At 38.0% G+C, this 18,757-nt stretch overlaps 1 protein-coding gene across 4 annotated transcripts in view; it reads right to left on the reverse strand.

Moving 5' to 3' along the window:
• Window positions 1-18,757, reverse strand: part of TTC7B (tetratricopeptide repeat domain 7B) — a 129,937-nt gene that overhangs the window by 55,299 nt on the left and 55,881 nt on the right. For all 4 annotated transcript variants that reach the window (XM_069858701.1, XM_069858700.1, XM_069858699.1 and 1 more), the window contains exons 9-15: window positions 14,610-14,747; window positions 11,180-11,263; window positions 10,414-10,518; window positions 8,824-8,941; window positions 8,571-8,628; window positions 7,475-7,547; window positions 6,025-6,185 (exon numbers count right to left, since the gene is read on the reverse strand). In XM_069858701.1, coding sequence (XP_069714802.1) covers window positions 6,025-6,185; window positions 7,475-7,547; window positions 8,571-8,628; window positions 8,824-8,941; window positions 10,414-10,518; window positions 11,180-11,263; window positions 14,610-14,747 — 737 coding nt within the window. The remainder of the gene's footprint in view (window positions 1-6,024; window positions 6,186-7,474; window positions 7,548-8,570; window positions 8,629-8,823; window positions 8,942-10,413; window positions 10,519-11,179; window positions 11,264-14,609; window positions 14,748-18,757) is intronic.

An 18,757-nucleotide genomic window follows, 5' to 3' on the forward strand; every position in this document is an offset into this window, starting at 1 on the left:
AACATGCCCAGCATGAAAAGAAAAACACAGAAGCAATGGTTACTGTCTTTCATGACTTACAGAAAAATCATTCCTGTGAGCTAATTCATTTAACTCCCAAGACAGAGAGGATCAAAATGGAATGAATTTGAAAAAAAGATGTCAAATGTTGACAAGAATGTATACACCAAACAAATGATATGATTTTGGCAAGCCTACTTCTTGTCCAATCATATATTACTGCCCTTTCCTCAAATAATTACCAGCGCTCTATTTATCAAGGAAAAAAAAAAAGTGTGAGTTTAACCAGCACCTCATACTGTAGTGCAAATACAACTGACCTTGGGAAAACAGAGTAGTGCAATCTAATCCCTTTAATTGATAAATAAACTCTTGTCCCAGAAAACATTGCTGTTTGTATCATCGCACACTGCACGCACCAACCAGCTCCGCTGTTATGCCCACCCAGACAACTCCTTAAGGAAACAAGTTTGTAAATCAATGAATTCAATTAATTGAGAGGGCCCTTAAAAAGCCCTATGAACCTCAGAAAACTACTGTAGCTCAAAAGAGCCCTTTAGGGTCAGGAAAGAAAGGATTTAATTGTTTTCAGAGGAGTGACATGTTGGCCTGATGCTTCTGTGAAATATTCTTAGGTAAAAAAAAAATTTCCACCGCACTTCAACAAATGTAAATGTTAAACTGTGAACTTATTCTTCAGTTGTATTCAAACCTGTTACCATGTGTCTTTTTTTTCTGAGTGTACTCAGAGTGCAAACTCCTCAAAGAACCCATCTGCTGTTCCCTACTTCTACTTTCAAAGCTTATCAGCTGCTATCCATTGAAGTCTAATTTGCAGCATAAAATTGGCAATTAATATTTAATACTTATTTTGCTAATTACACTAACTTCAGGCACTATACTCATCTTTAAGTGCTCCAACACTTCACATAATGAGGTAACCCCAAACAGCTAAGATAAAGAAAACACTACCACTAGTATTCCATTCAGAAACCTACCTTTGTCTCCCTTGGCTGGGAATCTACTTTTGACTAACCATGATGTAGAAACAGATGGAAGTGTTTCAAAATCTCATAACATTCAAAAGACCACTAAGATGTATATTCCCCATAACAAGCAGATAAAAAGACAGGAAAGAGTCACAGAAAGTAAGACAGACTCCTCAGGTAAATCACACATATAGCTGTACTACATATACTGCACAAGACCTACAAGCCCAATATGAATCGATGCAACACAAACAGCACTACCTTGCATAACCTTGAATAGACCTTCAGACTGTAATGCACACTGCTGGGACTGTTTATACATTCAGAGTAGGCAATCATTGAATTAAAATAAATAAAACTGAAGGAAAATCCAAGCAGCTAAGACCTCATGCCTCCCTCACAATTAAATACTCTAGTAATTTAGGTTAGATTGTGGTTCCTTCCTGCCTACTCTCTTTGCATTCAGAGCAGCACATCTCTGCTTCTGTTTCAAGAGGAGAAATGGGTTATTTCACCCAGTGCCCCTCATAGGTTGACAGTCTGGACTCTGAGCTGCAGCATCTGTGGGTTCAAATCCTGTCAAGAAGAACTGAACTTCACAGCTCTACTACAGGGTCAAGGTGTCTAATGAAAGGTGGGGAAAAGGACCTGATTGATATTAATTATTCAGACTTTCTGGTGCTGGCACCTTACTCCCACTCATTTCAAAGCAGGGTATTTATAACCTTTTCAGCAATCTTAACCTGTTCAGTAAGCTTTTGTTTAGAGATCTTTCTGTCCTTGGACCAAAGCACTTTCAGATTTCAGGTGGCTTCAGAGGGTAGCTAGCATTTAAAAGTAGATTGATTGTATTGCTCTGAAAAACACAGCTAATGTTTATAAGCAGAGAGGTTACAACCTAATATTTTAAACTTACAAAAGTTTTAACTGATAGAGCTATAGATATTTGCCAAATATCTTGCATTTTGCTTCTTTCTGGAACACATTACTACATATCTGTTTTGCTTTCAGCTTTCGTAGAAAAACTACTAGTGAAAATCTTATACCCACCAAAGGCTCAAAGCAGATTGCAAATTGATGCTGCCAATGTAATAAACAAAGGAAGAACTATCAACTCTCTATTCAAAGAAAAAGCTACACCGTGGTGCTAACAGCACAGTATGTTTGCTCGTTCCTTCTACTCCTTTAGATAATGATGGGACAGAATTTTTGGCTCTGAGGAATTTCTTTCTACTTACTGACCTAGAATCATAGAATCATAGAATCATAGAATCATGGAATAACCAGGTTGGAAGAGACCCACCGGATCATCGAGTCCAACCATTCCTATCAAACACTAAACCATGCCCCTAAGCACCTCGTCCACCCGTGCCTTAAACACCTCCAGGGAAGGTGAATCAACCACCTCCCTGGGAAGCCTGCTCCAGTGCCCAAGGACCCTTCCTGTGAAATTTTTTTTCCTAATGTCCAGCCTAAATCTCCCCTGGCAGAGCTTGAGGCCATTCCCTCTTGTCCTGTCCCTTTCTGTCACTTGGGAGAAGAGGCCAGCACCCTCCTCTCCACAACCTCCTTTCAAGTAGTTGTAGAGAGCAATGAGGTCTCCTCTCAGCCTCCTCTTCTCCAGGCTAAACAACCCCAGCTCTCTCAGACGCTCCTCATAAGGCCTGTTCTCCAGCCCCTTCACCAGCTTCATTGCTCTTCTCTGGACTCGCTCCAGAGCCTCAACATCCTTCTTGTGGTGAGGGGCCCAGAACTGAACACAGGATTCGAGGAGCGGTCTCACCTGTACCGAGTAAAGAGGGAGAATAACTTCCCTGGACCTGCTGGTCACGCCGCTTCTGATACAAGCCAAGATGCCATTGGCCTTCTTGGCCACCTGGGCACACTGCTGGCTCATATTCAGTCGGCTGTCAACCAACACCCCCAGGTCCCTCTCCTCCACGCAGCACTCTAGACAGACTTCTCCTAGTCTGTAGCACTGCACAGGGTTGTTGTGCCCCAAGTGCAGGACCCGGCATTTGGCCTTGTTAAACCTCATGCCATTGGATTCTGCCCAGCGGTCCAGCCTGTCCAGATCCCTTTGAAGAGACTCCCTACCCTCCAGCAGATCAACACTTCCACCCAGCTTAGTGTCATCTGCAAACTTGCTAAGGGTGCACTCGATGCCTTCATCCAGGTCATTGATAAAGACATTGAACAGGGATAGACCCAGCACTGAGCCCTTGGGAGCCTCACTTGTCACTGGCCTCCAGCTGGATTTCACACCATTTCCCACCACTCCCTGGGCCCGGCCATCCAACCAGTTTTCCACTCAGGAGAGTGTGCGCCTGTCCAGGCCAGAGGCTGACAGTTTCTCAAGCAGAATGCTGTGAGAAACGGTGTCAAAGGATTTACTGAAGTCCAGGAAGACCACATCCACAGCCTTTCCCTCATCCAGCAGCCGAGTCACTTTGTCATAGAAGGCGATCAGGTTAGTTTGGCAAGACCTGCCTTTTGTGAACCCATGTTGACTGGGTCTGATCACCCGGTTCTCTTGCATGTGCTTCATGATAGCACTCAAGATCACCTGTTCCATGACATAACTGAAAGATAAAACATAAAACATGATGATATATGAAGCATTTACAAAAGCCAATTAAGTACCATAGGCAAATAATCAAATGTTTCAGTATATCTAAAAATTAGCAAGCCTTAGAGGAACCCAAGAAGATCTCTTCTGCTAAGAAATACTGCAAAACTGTATTGTTCACAGAAGGTGCAGAATAAGAAAGAATCAACAATACACTAAGCACTTGTGTTTTGTATTGTGTGTATATATATATATCCACACACACGTCAACCACTTAAAGAGCACCAGATATAGTGCAAGAACAGATTGTAAGCTTGAGGTTTTGCTGATAAACCCTTGCAAAAATAACCCAGTTACATGAAGGAATCAATCCAAATTTATATTATTGACCAGATATGTTTGTCTGGCTGTCAATATCAATTGCAAACAAAGAATCTCAATCATATCCTTGACTTCTCTGGGAACAAGAAGTAACTTGAGAACACTGAAGACTAAAAGACTGTCTAGAGATACATATAGTTCTGTTTCACCTTGGATCCTTCAGCAATTGTTGCAGCATCTGATGGCTATTCCTACTGCCAAGGTATTCCTCTCAAATTCCCTGATCTGTACCAACTGGTTGTAACACAGGACACTATCACCACAGTCTTTATACTATGCAACAGGACTAGCAATTTAGAACCATTATTATGACCCATGTGATTAATATACAGATATACATTAATAGAAAGTTCGGTACTTTTTAACTTGGGCAACATGTTTAACGACAAGATGTAGTTAAAAACATGTACAGAAAGGCCATGAAGCACATTTGAAAAATGCATTAATTGCTATAGAATCCTCAAAAGAGTTAATTTTAAACATTTTACTGAATGATCTTTTGTTCTCTTATTACAACAGGGAGAACTGCAGTTCCAGACTTCTAGACTATTACTATGCTGAGAGATATGGCAGCTGCCTCTTTGTCATTTACATTGCCACTGAGTGGCAGAAGGTGAAACAAGGACAGATGATGACAGATCATGGTGCTTTGAACATATTTGTTTTTAACAATAATAGGGTATAAAATTAGGTAGCTGATATTTCAACTGCTTCTCCAATCACAACTTACTGACAGGACCATCAGACCTGAGGAAAGCACTGACAGGTTTGGGAGAGGAACTGCTAGATAGTTCTGAAATCATGAAGCATGTGTGGAAGCCCCTAATAAGAACCAAGATAAGTTGCATGTGTATAGATAAACTATAAAGTGAGAAACAGCAAAAGGCCACAAAAGCATTTGCACAAAACGGGCTTCAAGTCACAGAAATTCTGAGGAGAGCGATATCAACAGAGGTCCTGGTCAGATTTCTGATGAAAAAGGCAGCAGTACGTTTTATAGCCAGCCAAAAGGAGACATGAAATCATAGAATGGTTTGGGTTAGAAGGGACCATAAAGATCATCCAGTTCCAACCCCCCTTCCATGGACAGGGACACCTCTCACCAGACCAGGCTGCCTAAGGCCCATCCAACCTGGGATGGGGCAGCCACAGCTTCCCTGGGCAACCTGTGCCAGTGCCTCACTATCCTTATAATTTCTAAAAAAATACCCATATTTTCTGGTATGTTGGTATAGTAACAATTCATTATGCAGGCCACTCATTTATAACTTAAGATTGAGATACTACAAAAAATGTCTAAATGAGCATTTAGAATATTTGTAACACTACAAATTACAACCTTAGTTTCTGTTGCTAAAGCACCAGAATAGAACACTGGAAGTTAATGGAAGCTATCCCCAAGATATTTCACTGTAAAGCATTTTGTTAGAAATCATGAGAAAATTAATTTTAAAAAACCTTGCAAGATTACAAAACGAATTTTAAGATACACATAACATGAAGAATAAATACAAAGAATTATTTCTTTCTGAAACAACAGAAGAACATCTACCAAACATGCTTCATCCTTATTCATTTGCTTAGTTATCCATCAGCCTACTTCAGGTGACTGGTTATTATACAGGCAAAAGCGGAGATTCTCTGTTAGGATGACTTTTACAGAACAGATTCCATGCAAAATGCATAGAAGTATTTGTAGGATAGGATAAGTCTGTCCTAGCTAATAGTAAGTCCTGATTACTCTTCTTAGACTATCACAGAAAAACAGAAGACAGAAAAATACTCTAAATCATGCAACAGGGAGGAACTATGTAAAAAAAAAGAGTCTGTAGAAAATAATAATAATAATAATAAAAATCAACTATCCAGCTCTAGTCTCCTTTCCAAAACCAAATCCTCAATAGCCATTCAACAAGACTTTAATAAAAAAAAAGACTTGCATTAAATAGGCAGAAGGGGAAGACTGATGGGAAAAACAAACTTGACCCATCTTCAAATTCATCCCCTCTTAAAATAAATTAGATGAAAATCTAAGAAAAATAAATATGAGAGAAGGCATAGAAAGCAAACATGACATTCACTCACATAAAGTTTTCTGGATATTCACTCAAGGCCATATCAATGATATTCAAAGCATCATGATAGTGCTTCTGTGCTGATAGCAAGAGTGCAAGGAGGTGAAGAGAGTTGGCATCATCTCCTTGTAGCTGCAGAGCCTGACGAACATAACCCAAAGCTTCTGGTATCTGGTTGGAAAAATAAAACAAAACCAAAAAAGCAGAAAAAGAAAGTACCACTATTAGAAGCATTGCCTATTGCTTGATTGCACATCCATAAAATTTACAAAATATCCACCTGGATCTTATGCAGAATTCTATAGACTCCTATAAGGCATCACTCAGAAGTTTAAAACAAACCTGATGCTCTATAGTGAACAGTAAAAATTAAATAATATTTCAACCCTGAAAAATAATACAAACATTTTAATAAAACAGTTCCCTTCAGCCCTTTAAAATACTCACCTACCTTTATTTTTCAATCATCGGTTGTATTTGTACAGGATTTTGAAAATACTTTAATTGTAATACATTAGCTAAAATGTACAGCTAAACTACAACAGAAACTTTTCTTCAAGTGGAATTTCATGATCTCCTCAGCTGCATGTGCTTTTGCTTAAAGTAAGTACACTGTTAAAACCCAGGAATTTGATTAAGCAATATGAGAAGTTTGGAATTCAGAACTAGAGTCATAGCTTGCTACTGAAAATATTTTGAGCTATTAAAACAACAATCCTTTCCACCCTAATATGACATAGTCCAATGTCTCTGCTACTCATTAGCAATGAAAAGTAGTCACCCAGAGTATGTAAACTACTGTGCTCATAACTACTTCCTAAAGTAAACATGACACAGGAAAAGGCTTACCATGACACATACAAAGCAGCTCCTTATTATCCAAATTCACGTGATATATGGTATAATTCTAAATCCCTTAAACATAACAGCTGTACAAATTGGACTGAGTTCTGATCTCTTTTATAGCTTTAAAATATTTTCCAGTTTTCTTAGACACATTTTTGTAATTTTGTTCACAGTAGCCAAACCTCCTGCAAGCATGCAGAAAAGGCACAGACCTTAGCAGATTAGACTAAAGATTTAAGCACTGTCAAGATTATTAAAGACTAGATTCAAGAGTCCCCCTCTCCAGGTAAGCAGTCTGAGAAGAGATTGCACATAAAAGGTAAAAACAGGGTAAAAACTGAGGTGGGTTTTTCTTTTTCTCCATCCAGCAAAATAATTGCTGAAATAAATAAATTGAATTACTTCGACATATTTTTGATCCCAGAGCTGGAAATACCATGGCAGAACTCTGGAGAAGCATTCGGGACTGAAGGTGTTCAGAGAGAATATTTTGGGGGAATGCAGGTGGGGGGTGTGTCTGTGTACATAAACATGGAAACCAGGTTCTTATCAAAAGATACAAGCTTTAACCTTCGCATGACAGTGTGAGGCTGCACTTTCAAAACACAACTAACCTGTCTGGATATGGCAAGCTGCAATGCCAAGTAAAATGCTGCCAAATGATCCATTGGAGACAAACTGTGAGCCCTTAAAAAAAAAGAAACAAACCAAAACCCCAGTGAATTTTCCCCCTGTTGATACACGTTAGACATGCACACAAATATATATTTATATATTCATGCATCTAATTATATACAGAGGAACACTTAAGACGGAAAAAGGAAGGACCAATACATACCAGGCTCACTCTAAAGATACTTGCAAACAAATTTTTCTACCCTATCCTCTCAAATATAAAACTACCAACACATACATGAGACTTCACATTCACATTAACGCACAAGTGAGTTTCCCTGAAGCATTTAGGCCTATCTCATCAAATTAGGGTCTATAAACATATAAAAAAAAGGGACATATTTAGATGCTGCAGCACTTCTTCCAGCTTTGCCATCAAGATTTCTTTCTTCTATAATTAGGGCAGAGATGTTCTCATTCACCTGTTTATTGTCATTTTATTTGCAGAGTCAAATCCTTCAGAATGAACTAATGTCATCCCCAACAGTGCTACTTCTGTGTAAGGCACTTGGAAGATGGAGGATTTGCATTGTCACTGCCCACAATGTTAAATCTCCAGACAGAATTTTTTCTTTTCCCCTAGCTTACCAACTTACTGCACTTCATCCCTCTTCCACAGCAGCAGGGCCTCAATTATTGCTCTACAGAGATAATTGCTAAAGCCTGCTATACAGTCTGATTAGCAATCAGATTTTCTAGAAACACTATGACATTGAACCATGACTTAAAATCTTACTTCAGATGGTTTTCCCTTCTAGATCAGAACAGAATACTCCTCTGAGCAAATATTTTATACTACAGTAATGCAAATGTCTTTAAAATGAAATAAAAGGAAATCCTTAGAAATCACTTCAGATATTTCTGACTGAAAATGATGAAGTAACGCTAAAGAAATATGTTCTGTATTCCTGAAGGGAGATTCCCAGAGGCGGAATCCTCATTATACAATCTTTTACAAGTCTCTCTTTTTAATACATAATAAAAGCTTTTCATTACATATAGCAGAATGAAATGGAAAGATTAACACCCACTCACCTCTGAAATGCAAGAAGAGCCCTTCTCTGCAAGACTTCTTGCATCCCTCGCAAAGATGCTGAAAAGGATATATTTAATCAGGAATATGCAAGATCAAGAGATTTCATTCAACATGCTCGTTGAAGAAGTTTTAATACATTGATTTAAAAAATGGTTGCACACAGAAGCTTTAATTTTAAGCCTAGCATTCTGCTAGGTATCCTTTATAGGCAACATGGGAATTTCCAAGTGTCAATGTTTATTCTTATCTTACCATCAGTAGCCTGCAGACTGTAAGTCAATCCCAGTGCCAAGTAGCCTTTTGCTTTGAACTCTGATGTTTTGTCCCCAAGATCAACAACTGTTTTGGCAAATCTTTCAGCTTCTTCCAACTGAAAACATTAGAAAAAATCCACATAAGTCTAAAACTAGTGAAATCTTATATTATAATGACAGTAACTCACAGCATGCTTATTATGCACACTGAGTCTGCTGAAATCTCCACCATGATTGCTTTTAGGGACTATTTCCTTTCTCATTAGACTTAGTTTTCCTGCTACATATTGAGTAAAGAACACAGATTTTCAGCTGAAGCACCCATTCATTAGGTTAAGAGAAACTATGGCACATAACATAATTAGTGTTCGATAGGAACGGTTGGACTCGATGATCCGGTGGGTCTCTTCCAACCTGGTTATTCTGTGATTCTGTGATTCTGTGATAACACATTTCTATAATTCTAAACTTACCGTGAGTTTTACTTTTTTTTTTTTTTAAAGTAATTTCTGGTAACAATGTGCCATCCATAATTTTTGCATTTCATAAATAGACTACTTGCCCCATGAACCATTTCTTTAGGAAAATCAATTACAAGAACTATGGCTTCAACCCTGCAAAAAAACCCAAACAATATAGCCATGCAGAACTCTGCATCACAAACATTGTGGCTGAACATATGCAAACTCATCAATAACGAAACATGCAAAAGATCAAGATTTAACTGCACATCCATGCTAGCACATTATTTAACAATCCAGAAAGAAAAAAATAACAATTGAATCCATTCCAGTAAATGTAAATGCTAAGTACAGTAAGCTACTCCATATGGAGTCAATCCACAGGGAACAATTTTCAGAACTAGGACCTATGTTAACTAAGACCGTACTTTTGTCAGCCTCAACAAGTCATGTTTCTGCTACATGAATCTATTTCTGATTGTGCTCTTTCCCTCCTTTTTCTCCTTTCTAAAATATACTCATTCTTCTAAAAATTACAGGTGTATCTTGAAAAACCACATGATGATCTTCCATTACCTTAATGGTTTTGTACAGATACACCAATTTCAAGGTTATCTAAAATACAATCCAAGTAATATTTTTTAAAAAGGTACTCCAGCTGCTTGCAAACCTGTTCACAAAATCACCAGAAGAGTCTCCTGGGTACAAGAGATTTGTGACACTGTCTTCCAAAACATCATTTTCTTCTTGTGCAGAGGAAACATAAGTTTAAATTGCATTTTTAATCTCTGTATGCCAATGTTTCATTTCCAATACAGAGAATCATAGCATGGTTTGGGTTGAGGTAGACCTATGAAGACCATCCAGTTCCAACTCCCTTGCCACAGGTAGAGACACCTCCCACTGGATCGCATTGCTCAAAGGCCCATCCAACCTGGCCTTGAACACCTCCAGGGATGGGGCAGCCACAGCTTCCCTGAGCAGCCTGTGCTAGTGCCTCATCACCCTCACAGTACAAAATTTCCAAGTGCTTGTAGAAAACTGCAAAATTATTTGCTACATGCCTAAATGAAGGTTTTGTTGCATTTTAGCACAGCTTTTGCTGAAAAGACAGTGGCAAAACTTACCCAGTGGAGAGACCCCATACAGAGCTTTGCAGCAAGGAGTGGAATAGTTGCGTCATCTGGCTTCAAACGTATACATTCCTTCAAGACTTTAACAGCTCGAGCAGACTGTTAAAAACATTTTCCATTGGAATTACTAAATATGTTTCACAGACAGAAGATTCTTATTTCCCTAATTTATTTTTCCCATGTGAAGGAGACATTACTAAACATCTTGTTGACAAATTGTGACAACTCCCCATGCAAGTGAAACACAAAGACTTTAGGCACTACTGTTGTTATTTATCCCCTATCATGAAGCATCCTCAGTGAAACATTTGCCCAGAATGCAATTCCAATGGCACATGATTCAGAAAACGATTTTGAGATGCATTTAAAAGCGCTGCTAGGCCTGTAAGCTAACAACATTTGAGCCAGGCAAATGGAAGAGCAGGAACAGGACAGAGTCTTTAGAACTAACGTGTTGTAGTGCTCTTTAGGAATTACAATGGCACCTAGGAACAGCTCTGCTATAAGATTGTCTAACAGAGTGGCACTGCTCCTTTTGTTACTTAATTTCCCTCTTCTTATCACCTTTCAGCCTTCCTAAGTTAGAAACCATTGAAATAACATTCTTCGTACAGCACTAGGTATATATTCAGGAGTGCAGTGTATGTAACTGATTTAAGGATTAAAATTATTTTCAAAAACACTACAGATTAAAACTATGGAAGTTCCAATTGTTATGAAAAGTCAAACAGAAGAATTACATGAAAAAAATGAGACTTACTTTTCCTGCTGCCATCAAGGACAACGCAAATTGATACCAGAGATGGAACTCTTCAAATGCAAACTTCATGGCTCTTTCTAAACACTAATTTTTGGGGGAAAATTGTTACTTAAGGGCACATTTTTCAATTATGAAGAAGATATATTACTATAAAAATTGTCTTACATGGTCATATCTAAAATACATGCAATTAAAACTTTAAACCACTCAGATAAATTAAGTGAAAATAGCTGCTATATTCTATATGGAAAAAAAATGAATTTAATATAAAATTGATTTCCCATTTATCATGTTTGTTTAAATACTTCTGGTGCTACTGTCCTATTATTCTGAAAGAAGAAATGATAAATATCAGCTTTTGAAGTTTTAGCTGCACGAGGCAGATGACAAGTCTTAAGTGAAAAGGAAAATCATACACACGCTCTTCCTAAATGCTTAACAAGCAGTGGCACAACAAGTACTTAGCAGTAGCACTTGAAAGGGGAAGGGGGAAAAGATTCACCTGACAGTATTATTTCTAAGAATTTTAACTTCACATTCAATATTCTGCTGAGATTTTCCACTTAATAAGTGAATACCAAAAGGAAATTTGTTATTGCTATACTGAGATTAAATATACTAAATTAGCATTATATGCTAATTTTGAAGGTTTAATATGTGCCGTTGTCACTAAGAATTATTTCACTTTGCTATGCTTGTGTTTACTAATAAAGCCAGATACAGAGAGTTGAAAGGTGCAACACTTTCCTGGATTAAACTGATTTAGCAATTAACTTTCTAGTCTGTAGCATCCAATTACATGAAGCAGCTTTTCTGATCTGATAGGCACAATGTATATGCTAAACTCTATCACTATGGACTATTTTTGACATTTGAACTCAGCCTTAACATTGCAGAAAGCACAGCCAGGCATGTAATGCATCCCCACACTTTAACTGAACGTAAAGCAAACACCAGTACTGAGGATGAAACAAAACAAATACAAGAAGTGCGTTATTTGCTACATATAAGTAATATATGCTAGAATTTTTCCTACTACTTAAAGTCCAGTATCAAGACTATTACCAAATTCAATTTTTATTGAATTATTATAGAGTAATGAAGGTTCTGAAAACAAATTCTTTCTCATACTGTTGTTAAAAGCTCATCATCAGATTGTATGTGTAGTAGCTTAATTGTCTCTCAAGAAAACCAATACAGGATTTATTTTCCCATTGGATTTTCTCTGCACCAGTTCAAGCAAAAAGATCACAACCTTGCATTATAATGAGAATTCACTTTATGGAAAGGTAAAGTTGAACGCATTACTAAATTATGATGCTTAGCACTGAAAAGAATATGCTTGATGTTACAGATTTGAAAGATAAGTATCTAGGAAAATTCCTGGTCTGGAAAATATCTCTCCTGGTTGGACATGAATAAGCTCAATATGTCATATCCTATGAAGCTTAAAAAACAACTTGATGACAGATTACCTCTGTGTAGGAGAAAATTATGACAGTATAAAGTTCTTTGATCTAGGTGAAAAAAGCTGCAAGAAACTGAAAGTTTGTAGTGTACAAACTCTATAAAGAGATGTGACCTTTTCAACTAAGAACATGATTCAGAATTAGAATAATTTAACAAAGATGAGAGAGATCTTTGGTCACTTAGTGTTCTTTTAGCTCAGCTAACTACTTTAAATAACTAGCTAGAGCTAAAACAGAACATGATAACAAGACATTGGAACTGGTAGGTGAATATTATTTCCACAGTCAGAAAGATAGTGCAAAGGTGGCAAAGCCCAAGACAGTGGCTAAAACCCCTCAACTAGGAAGCTGGTCATACATGGAGGCTCTTAACTTTAGGATACTCACAGTTCTCCTTTTGTCTGTAACCTTGACCAGCACCAGCACAAGCAACTTCTAAAAGGCACTGGAATCCAAGATCCGAGTGAGAACATCTTCCATTAGTTAGAAGATCCAACCGTGTTCAAAACACAGCAGGAAAAGGAAGAGGCAGTGGTACTCAACTGTCAGCTACATGGGCTGAACCAGCCACAAAAGCAGTGAGAGAAGCAAGCTCTAATGCTCTTCTCCATGTGAGGGGACTATAAGACTTTCCTCCTACTGTTCATGGTAATGTCCTTAGACTTCAAGATACACAGCTAAGAACAGAGATACCTCTTAGCTTTCTTGGTGAAGCAAAAAAAAAATCTCTATTAATCAAGGCAAGAATTGCAAACAAGAAGCTGGTTTTACTGTGATGCAACTACTACCCAAAGTCTCCTAGAGGAGCCAGTGAAGCAATCTCAGGAACCCAACAACAATAAAAAGAAACCACCATGACAAGAAAGACAAAATGAAAGAATAAGAATTGGAAATCAGGGCTACAGTACCCCTGCCAAGTTGCTAGACTAGTATATCAAAAGCAAAGGTTGTCAGCTGTTTAATGATAAAAAGAAAAGAAATCAGAGTTAACTTTTTTCTGGTTTTAGGCGTACTTGTCAATATCTATCCTTTAAAAAGTTCTAGACTAAAATATACGGAGACTCATGTCTTGCAGCTTTGGTGTAACTGACTAAAACCTCATGAAGGTGATAATGTAGGTAATGGCAAACAAAGGGAAAAGTTCCTGATTAGATTATGTTACAGGGTGACGTTCCTGTACGAGCTTTCATATTCCTTAGTTTTGTGAAAGACTTTCTATTGTACTTATTAAAACTGACTTGTGCGCCCAACTTGCAGCTATGAAGTACTTTCAAGAAGAATACCCAAATTCAGAGCTTAACATCACAGGAGATGCAGGTTGAAGGGTCACTAAAGAGATATACCAGAGAAGAAATCGGGCATTCTTTTAATTTTTATCTTATTAGAAGTCCTGTATTACAGTAGAGAGGAATCATTTCTCAGCAAATCAATCCCTGGGTATGTCTTCCTACCACACAGGCTGAAGTATTCCTTCTGGATACCAATAGTTAATCATCGTCAGCAACAGTATCCTGGTGCAGGGTGAGCATTGTTTTGAGCAGCACAAAGATCTGTTCTGCCTAGAAAGCTATAATTTTTCCTCAGGTATAAAACTTAATGATACTTGAAAATTTCCTGAAGAAATACATGCAAGTTGCATAGTTAAACACAAGACATTTGAGACAGAGAATGCACTTCCTGCAGACCCAAAAAAGTAATACATTTCCATTTTATTAACTTGTTTTTTATTGAAATAAAATATCACAAATCTTTTTTTCTACATATTTATATTACCACTTATATACCACTTGTATGAATTTAGACAGTAAACTTCTGTGGGTGGAGACTACCTGCTATATTTATACAGTGGTCAGAACAACAATGTCCTGTATTTGTTTAGCTCTTAAGTACTACCACAATTAACATGATTACTAGAAATAAGCAATGAAGACATAGTAGAATATTCACTATTATCAACAAACCTCTGAAAGCATTTCATATTGACCTCTTCTTCCCAGTGCTATAGTAAGTAAATCATAGACTACAGAAGCGCTTTGCAAACTGATGATACGATCATTTTTGTGTTCTGGTATTCTGCTCAGTACAGCATCACGGTTAGCCTGAAACATAATATGAAAAAAACAAAGTCATCCATTGTAATCCAACTTATATACTTGCTCAAGTAACTACCATTCTATTCAGACTGACAGTCAGCAGTTGATATGAGAGATACAGAAATACAGTATCTGCTACTAGCTGACAGACAGCAAGAATAACCAGTTTTATACATTAGTGGAAAGATTTATGTTTCTGCATGGATCTATTTGTCATTACTTCATTCTAATTACATAAATTAGGTAATGTATTTAAAATTGTTGAAGAGTTCTCAGAAACCAAATGAGGGTTGTTTTAATATAATGTATGTTTATCTTTTAAATTTTTTTTTTATATGCAAAGAAAATATACTAAGAAGGATCTTCAAATCTTCTATTCCATCCTTTGAAAAATAAGGAAATCAATTTGTTTTCTCTTCATAATGTTATGACTCTATCCTCTCGGTTGCAAGTGGCAACTTGCCCACAATAACCACACAATCACCTTTAGGAGTTACCAGTGAGGAGCAAAACCCGTCCCTTTTTCTGAGCACAGATTTGGAATCAGGCCATGTTTGCAGTAAGTCTTTGTATTTCCAATCCTATTTTGTGAAAGGCACATTGCAAACCTTACTCCTTAATTAAAATTTTCCTTTCCCAAAGGAAGAAAGCTGAGCTAGACCTGGATTAAATTAATAGACCATGTTTCACAGAGAAATCTTGTTGAAGAGCAAAGGATAAAATTCAGGTCTTCCAGACTATCTACCTTCAAATACCCAGTACTTCTCCCACTATACCATCAAGCCTCCTAAAATTGCTTATCTTGACAAGCTATCTATTTCTAGGTTTCCAGATGTTTAGCATACCTATTGGTACTAAGGCTAGTATAGCTCTTAGTTTGAAGTCAGAAGTTAAAGATCCTTCTCTCTCTTCCTCCTGCCCTTTTCTTTTTGTTTTTTAATTACACAGGGCATGCCCCCTCCCCATTTATTTAAATATACTAAATTTTAATGGGCACCTTATTTTCCCCTTTATCAGAGGGGAGGAATGACACAATATTAAGAACTAATAAATTGTTTCACTGCTTTAACAGAATAACATTTTAAGCTGTGAATGTACTAATTACATCTTTAAAATCAGAATAATTAAATACTGAAACAGATTTTCCAAGAGATACATGGAGCGTAAAATGCAGAGATATTTCAAGATTTATCAAGTGAATAATCCACGCTTGGTTTGAAAACACTCTTCCCACACACACACACACCTCAAAACAGATATTTTGCTTTCTTTTGATCAAGGAGTCTTCAGCTTTTCTTTTCTACACTGCATAAATATTTAGTCAGCTTCAAGAACTTATTCCTTTTTAACTTCATATTTTATCACTGTGTAACTCAATTCCTTGTAAGTACAGAACAAGCTATGCACTAGCATTTCTTGTGAAAAAATGGTTGACAATGCCAAAGCAGTGTTATAGGAGACAATGCCTTTCAAGTACTAAATACATCTCATACATTTGAACAATCATTTTATGCATAATATAACAGAATGCACATACAAACAAGCGCTCAGTGTTTCAGAACTGCCATGGTCTCAGACAGAATAAAGTGACAATTAGTTAAGCTGTAATGTGTAAGCTGGCCACATTTACTCTAGACACATTTTAAGCCTGAGGGAAAGGCAAGCAGTATAACTTTGTTAAGCCTCAGTGGAAGAAAGGATATGCCCAGGCATTTCACCATCAGCAAAGAATAACATGTAAGTCTGAGTCCAGGAGGTAGAGATCAGTGGAACAAAGTCTAGTTGGAGGCCAGCAACTAGTGGTGTACCCCAATGACTGGTACTGGGCCTGTTCCAGTCTAAATCCTTCATTAATGGTCTGGATGATGGGGCAGCGTACCCTAAGCAAGTCTGCTATGATACGGAACTAGGAGGAGGAACTGATATGCCAAAGGGCTGTGCTGCCACCCAGATGGACCTCAACAAGCTGGAGGAATAAGTTGACAGGAACCTCATCAAAGGTTTCAACAAAGACTTGGAAGTGCAAAGTTCTGCACCTGGGGAGGAACAAACCCAGGCACAAGCATAACTGGGGGGCATGCATCTGGAAAGCAGCTTGGCAGAAAAGGACCTGGAAGTCTTGGTGGACACCATGTAGAGCAGGAGCCAGCAATGTGCCCTTGCCGCAAAGAAGGCTAATGGTTTCGTAGGCTGCATGAGCAAGTGTTGCCAGCAGATCAAGAGAGGTAATCCTTCTCCTCTATTCAGCACTGGCGAGGCTACATTTGGAGTACTGGTTCTAATTCTGGGCTACCCATTACAAGAGAGATACAGAGCTACTGAGACAGTCCAACAATCAACCACTAGGATGAATCAGGGACTGGAGTTTCTCTTCTATGAGGAATGGCTGAAAGAGCTGGCACTCTTCAGCCTGGAGAAGGGAAGGCTCATTATTAATGTGTACAACTACCTGAAGGGAGGGTACAAGGAAGAGGGAGCCAGGGTCTTTTCAGTGGTGCTCAGTGACAGGAACAGAGGCAATGGGCACAGACTGAAACACAGGACTGAGCACAGGCACAGGTTGCCCAGGGAGGTTGTGGAGTCTCTCTCCTTGGAGATATTCAAAAGGCACCTGGACACAGATGCAGTCTACTCCAGGCAGCCCTGCTTGAGTAGGGAGGGAGGTTTGACAAAATGACATCCAGAGGTTCCTTCCAACCTCAGTCATTCTATGATTCTGTTACTACGGCTCAGATGACACGCATCAATATCTACTTGCACTGTGATGTGAAGCTTTCAGTACTTCAGATCCCATCTTTCTACTAATTTCTGTCATGATGAGGAAAGGCTGGTCTGTACATCACAAGTGTAACAGCTAGAATATAAGGACATCTTACAGTAACAGTGATGGCAGAGTTGTAGCTGTATAACGTATTACAATACACTGTAGAAGCAGTCATGTGGTTAAAGGAGACATTTTATACTCTGAAATGTACTTATAAGAGAATTATAGCACTTGACAAGCACAGAATTATCTTTCCCAGAGCATTTCTTTCTTAAACATTACAATTTAAATGTTACTCAAAGCATCCTTTCTGAATTCAGAAATTAAGGGAACTAAAGGTGGCACAAAAGTAGCATCTATAATCCACTAACAAGATTCTATTATCTGGATATATGTTGCACTATATCTTATCCAAATTAGAAGTGGTTATGATGCTAAAGTGCACCACTTCCCTGAAACTAGCAGCATGATTTAGGGTGTGTATATACACAGTGATTTGATTACTTTTACTTCAACAAAATGCAACTTATATGTCAGATTCTTATTCTGCTTTGCAATATTTACTTGAATAAATTCTTGAAGGACAAAAGTCTTGACACCTTATCTGTGATTTTACTAGTGCAGAGAATGCACGCAATGGATCATACTACCTTAATAACACAATGTCATCTCAAAACACCAATGATTACCCAATCTTCTGCAATTGTTCTTATTTCTTTCCCAAGCACTGGTTTCAAAAATCATAAATTACATATTACTTCATAACTACTACTGGCAGAAAGTTAGCATGCACTGAAGCTGAAGTAAGATGTCTCAATTCTCAGAAGATAAGTTTGTAGTGATGAATATTTTAATGCTCAATCTTCCCATTTCCGCCCTCGAAAACTAGTTTGAAAAAATGGCTTCACCGAAGTAAGTCAGTCATGTCAAAGACGTTATACTCCCCCAAAACAAACTCTTTTGCCTCAGATAAGCCACAATAATTACTTGTAAAGAAAAAAATATTGAAAGCTTGCCAAAGGTATATGCTCTACAGTGATAAGCATTTGATATAATTAGGCAGATCCAATTCAAAAAAGGAAAAGCTGCAAGTAACCTGTAAGGAGACTTAACAGGGCAGCACTTCAGTTTGTTTTTTGGCTTCTTAACGCTGATATGCAAGCAAATACACGTGTAAATACAATAACCAGCAGTCAGATCCTTCTGAGCGGGGTCTGCTTCAACATCATACCATGACCACAGCTTACACCAG

The sequence above is a fragment of the Phaenicophaeus curvirostris genome, chromosome 5, assembly GCF_032191515.1.
Source record: "Phaenicophaeus curvirostris isolate KB17595 chromosome 5, BPBGC_Pcur_1.0, whole genome shotgun sequence".
Lineage (NCBI taxonomy): Eukaryota > Metazoa > Chordata > Aves > Cuculiformes > Cuculidae > Phaenicophaeus > Phaenicophaeus curvirostris.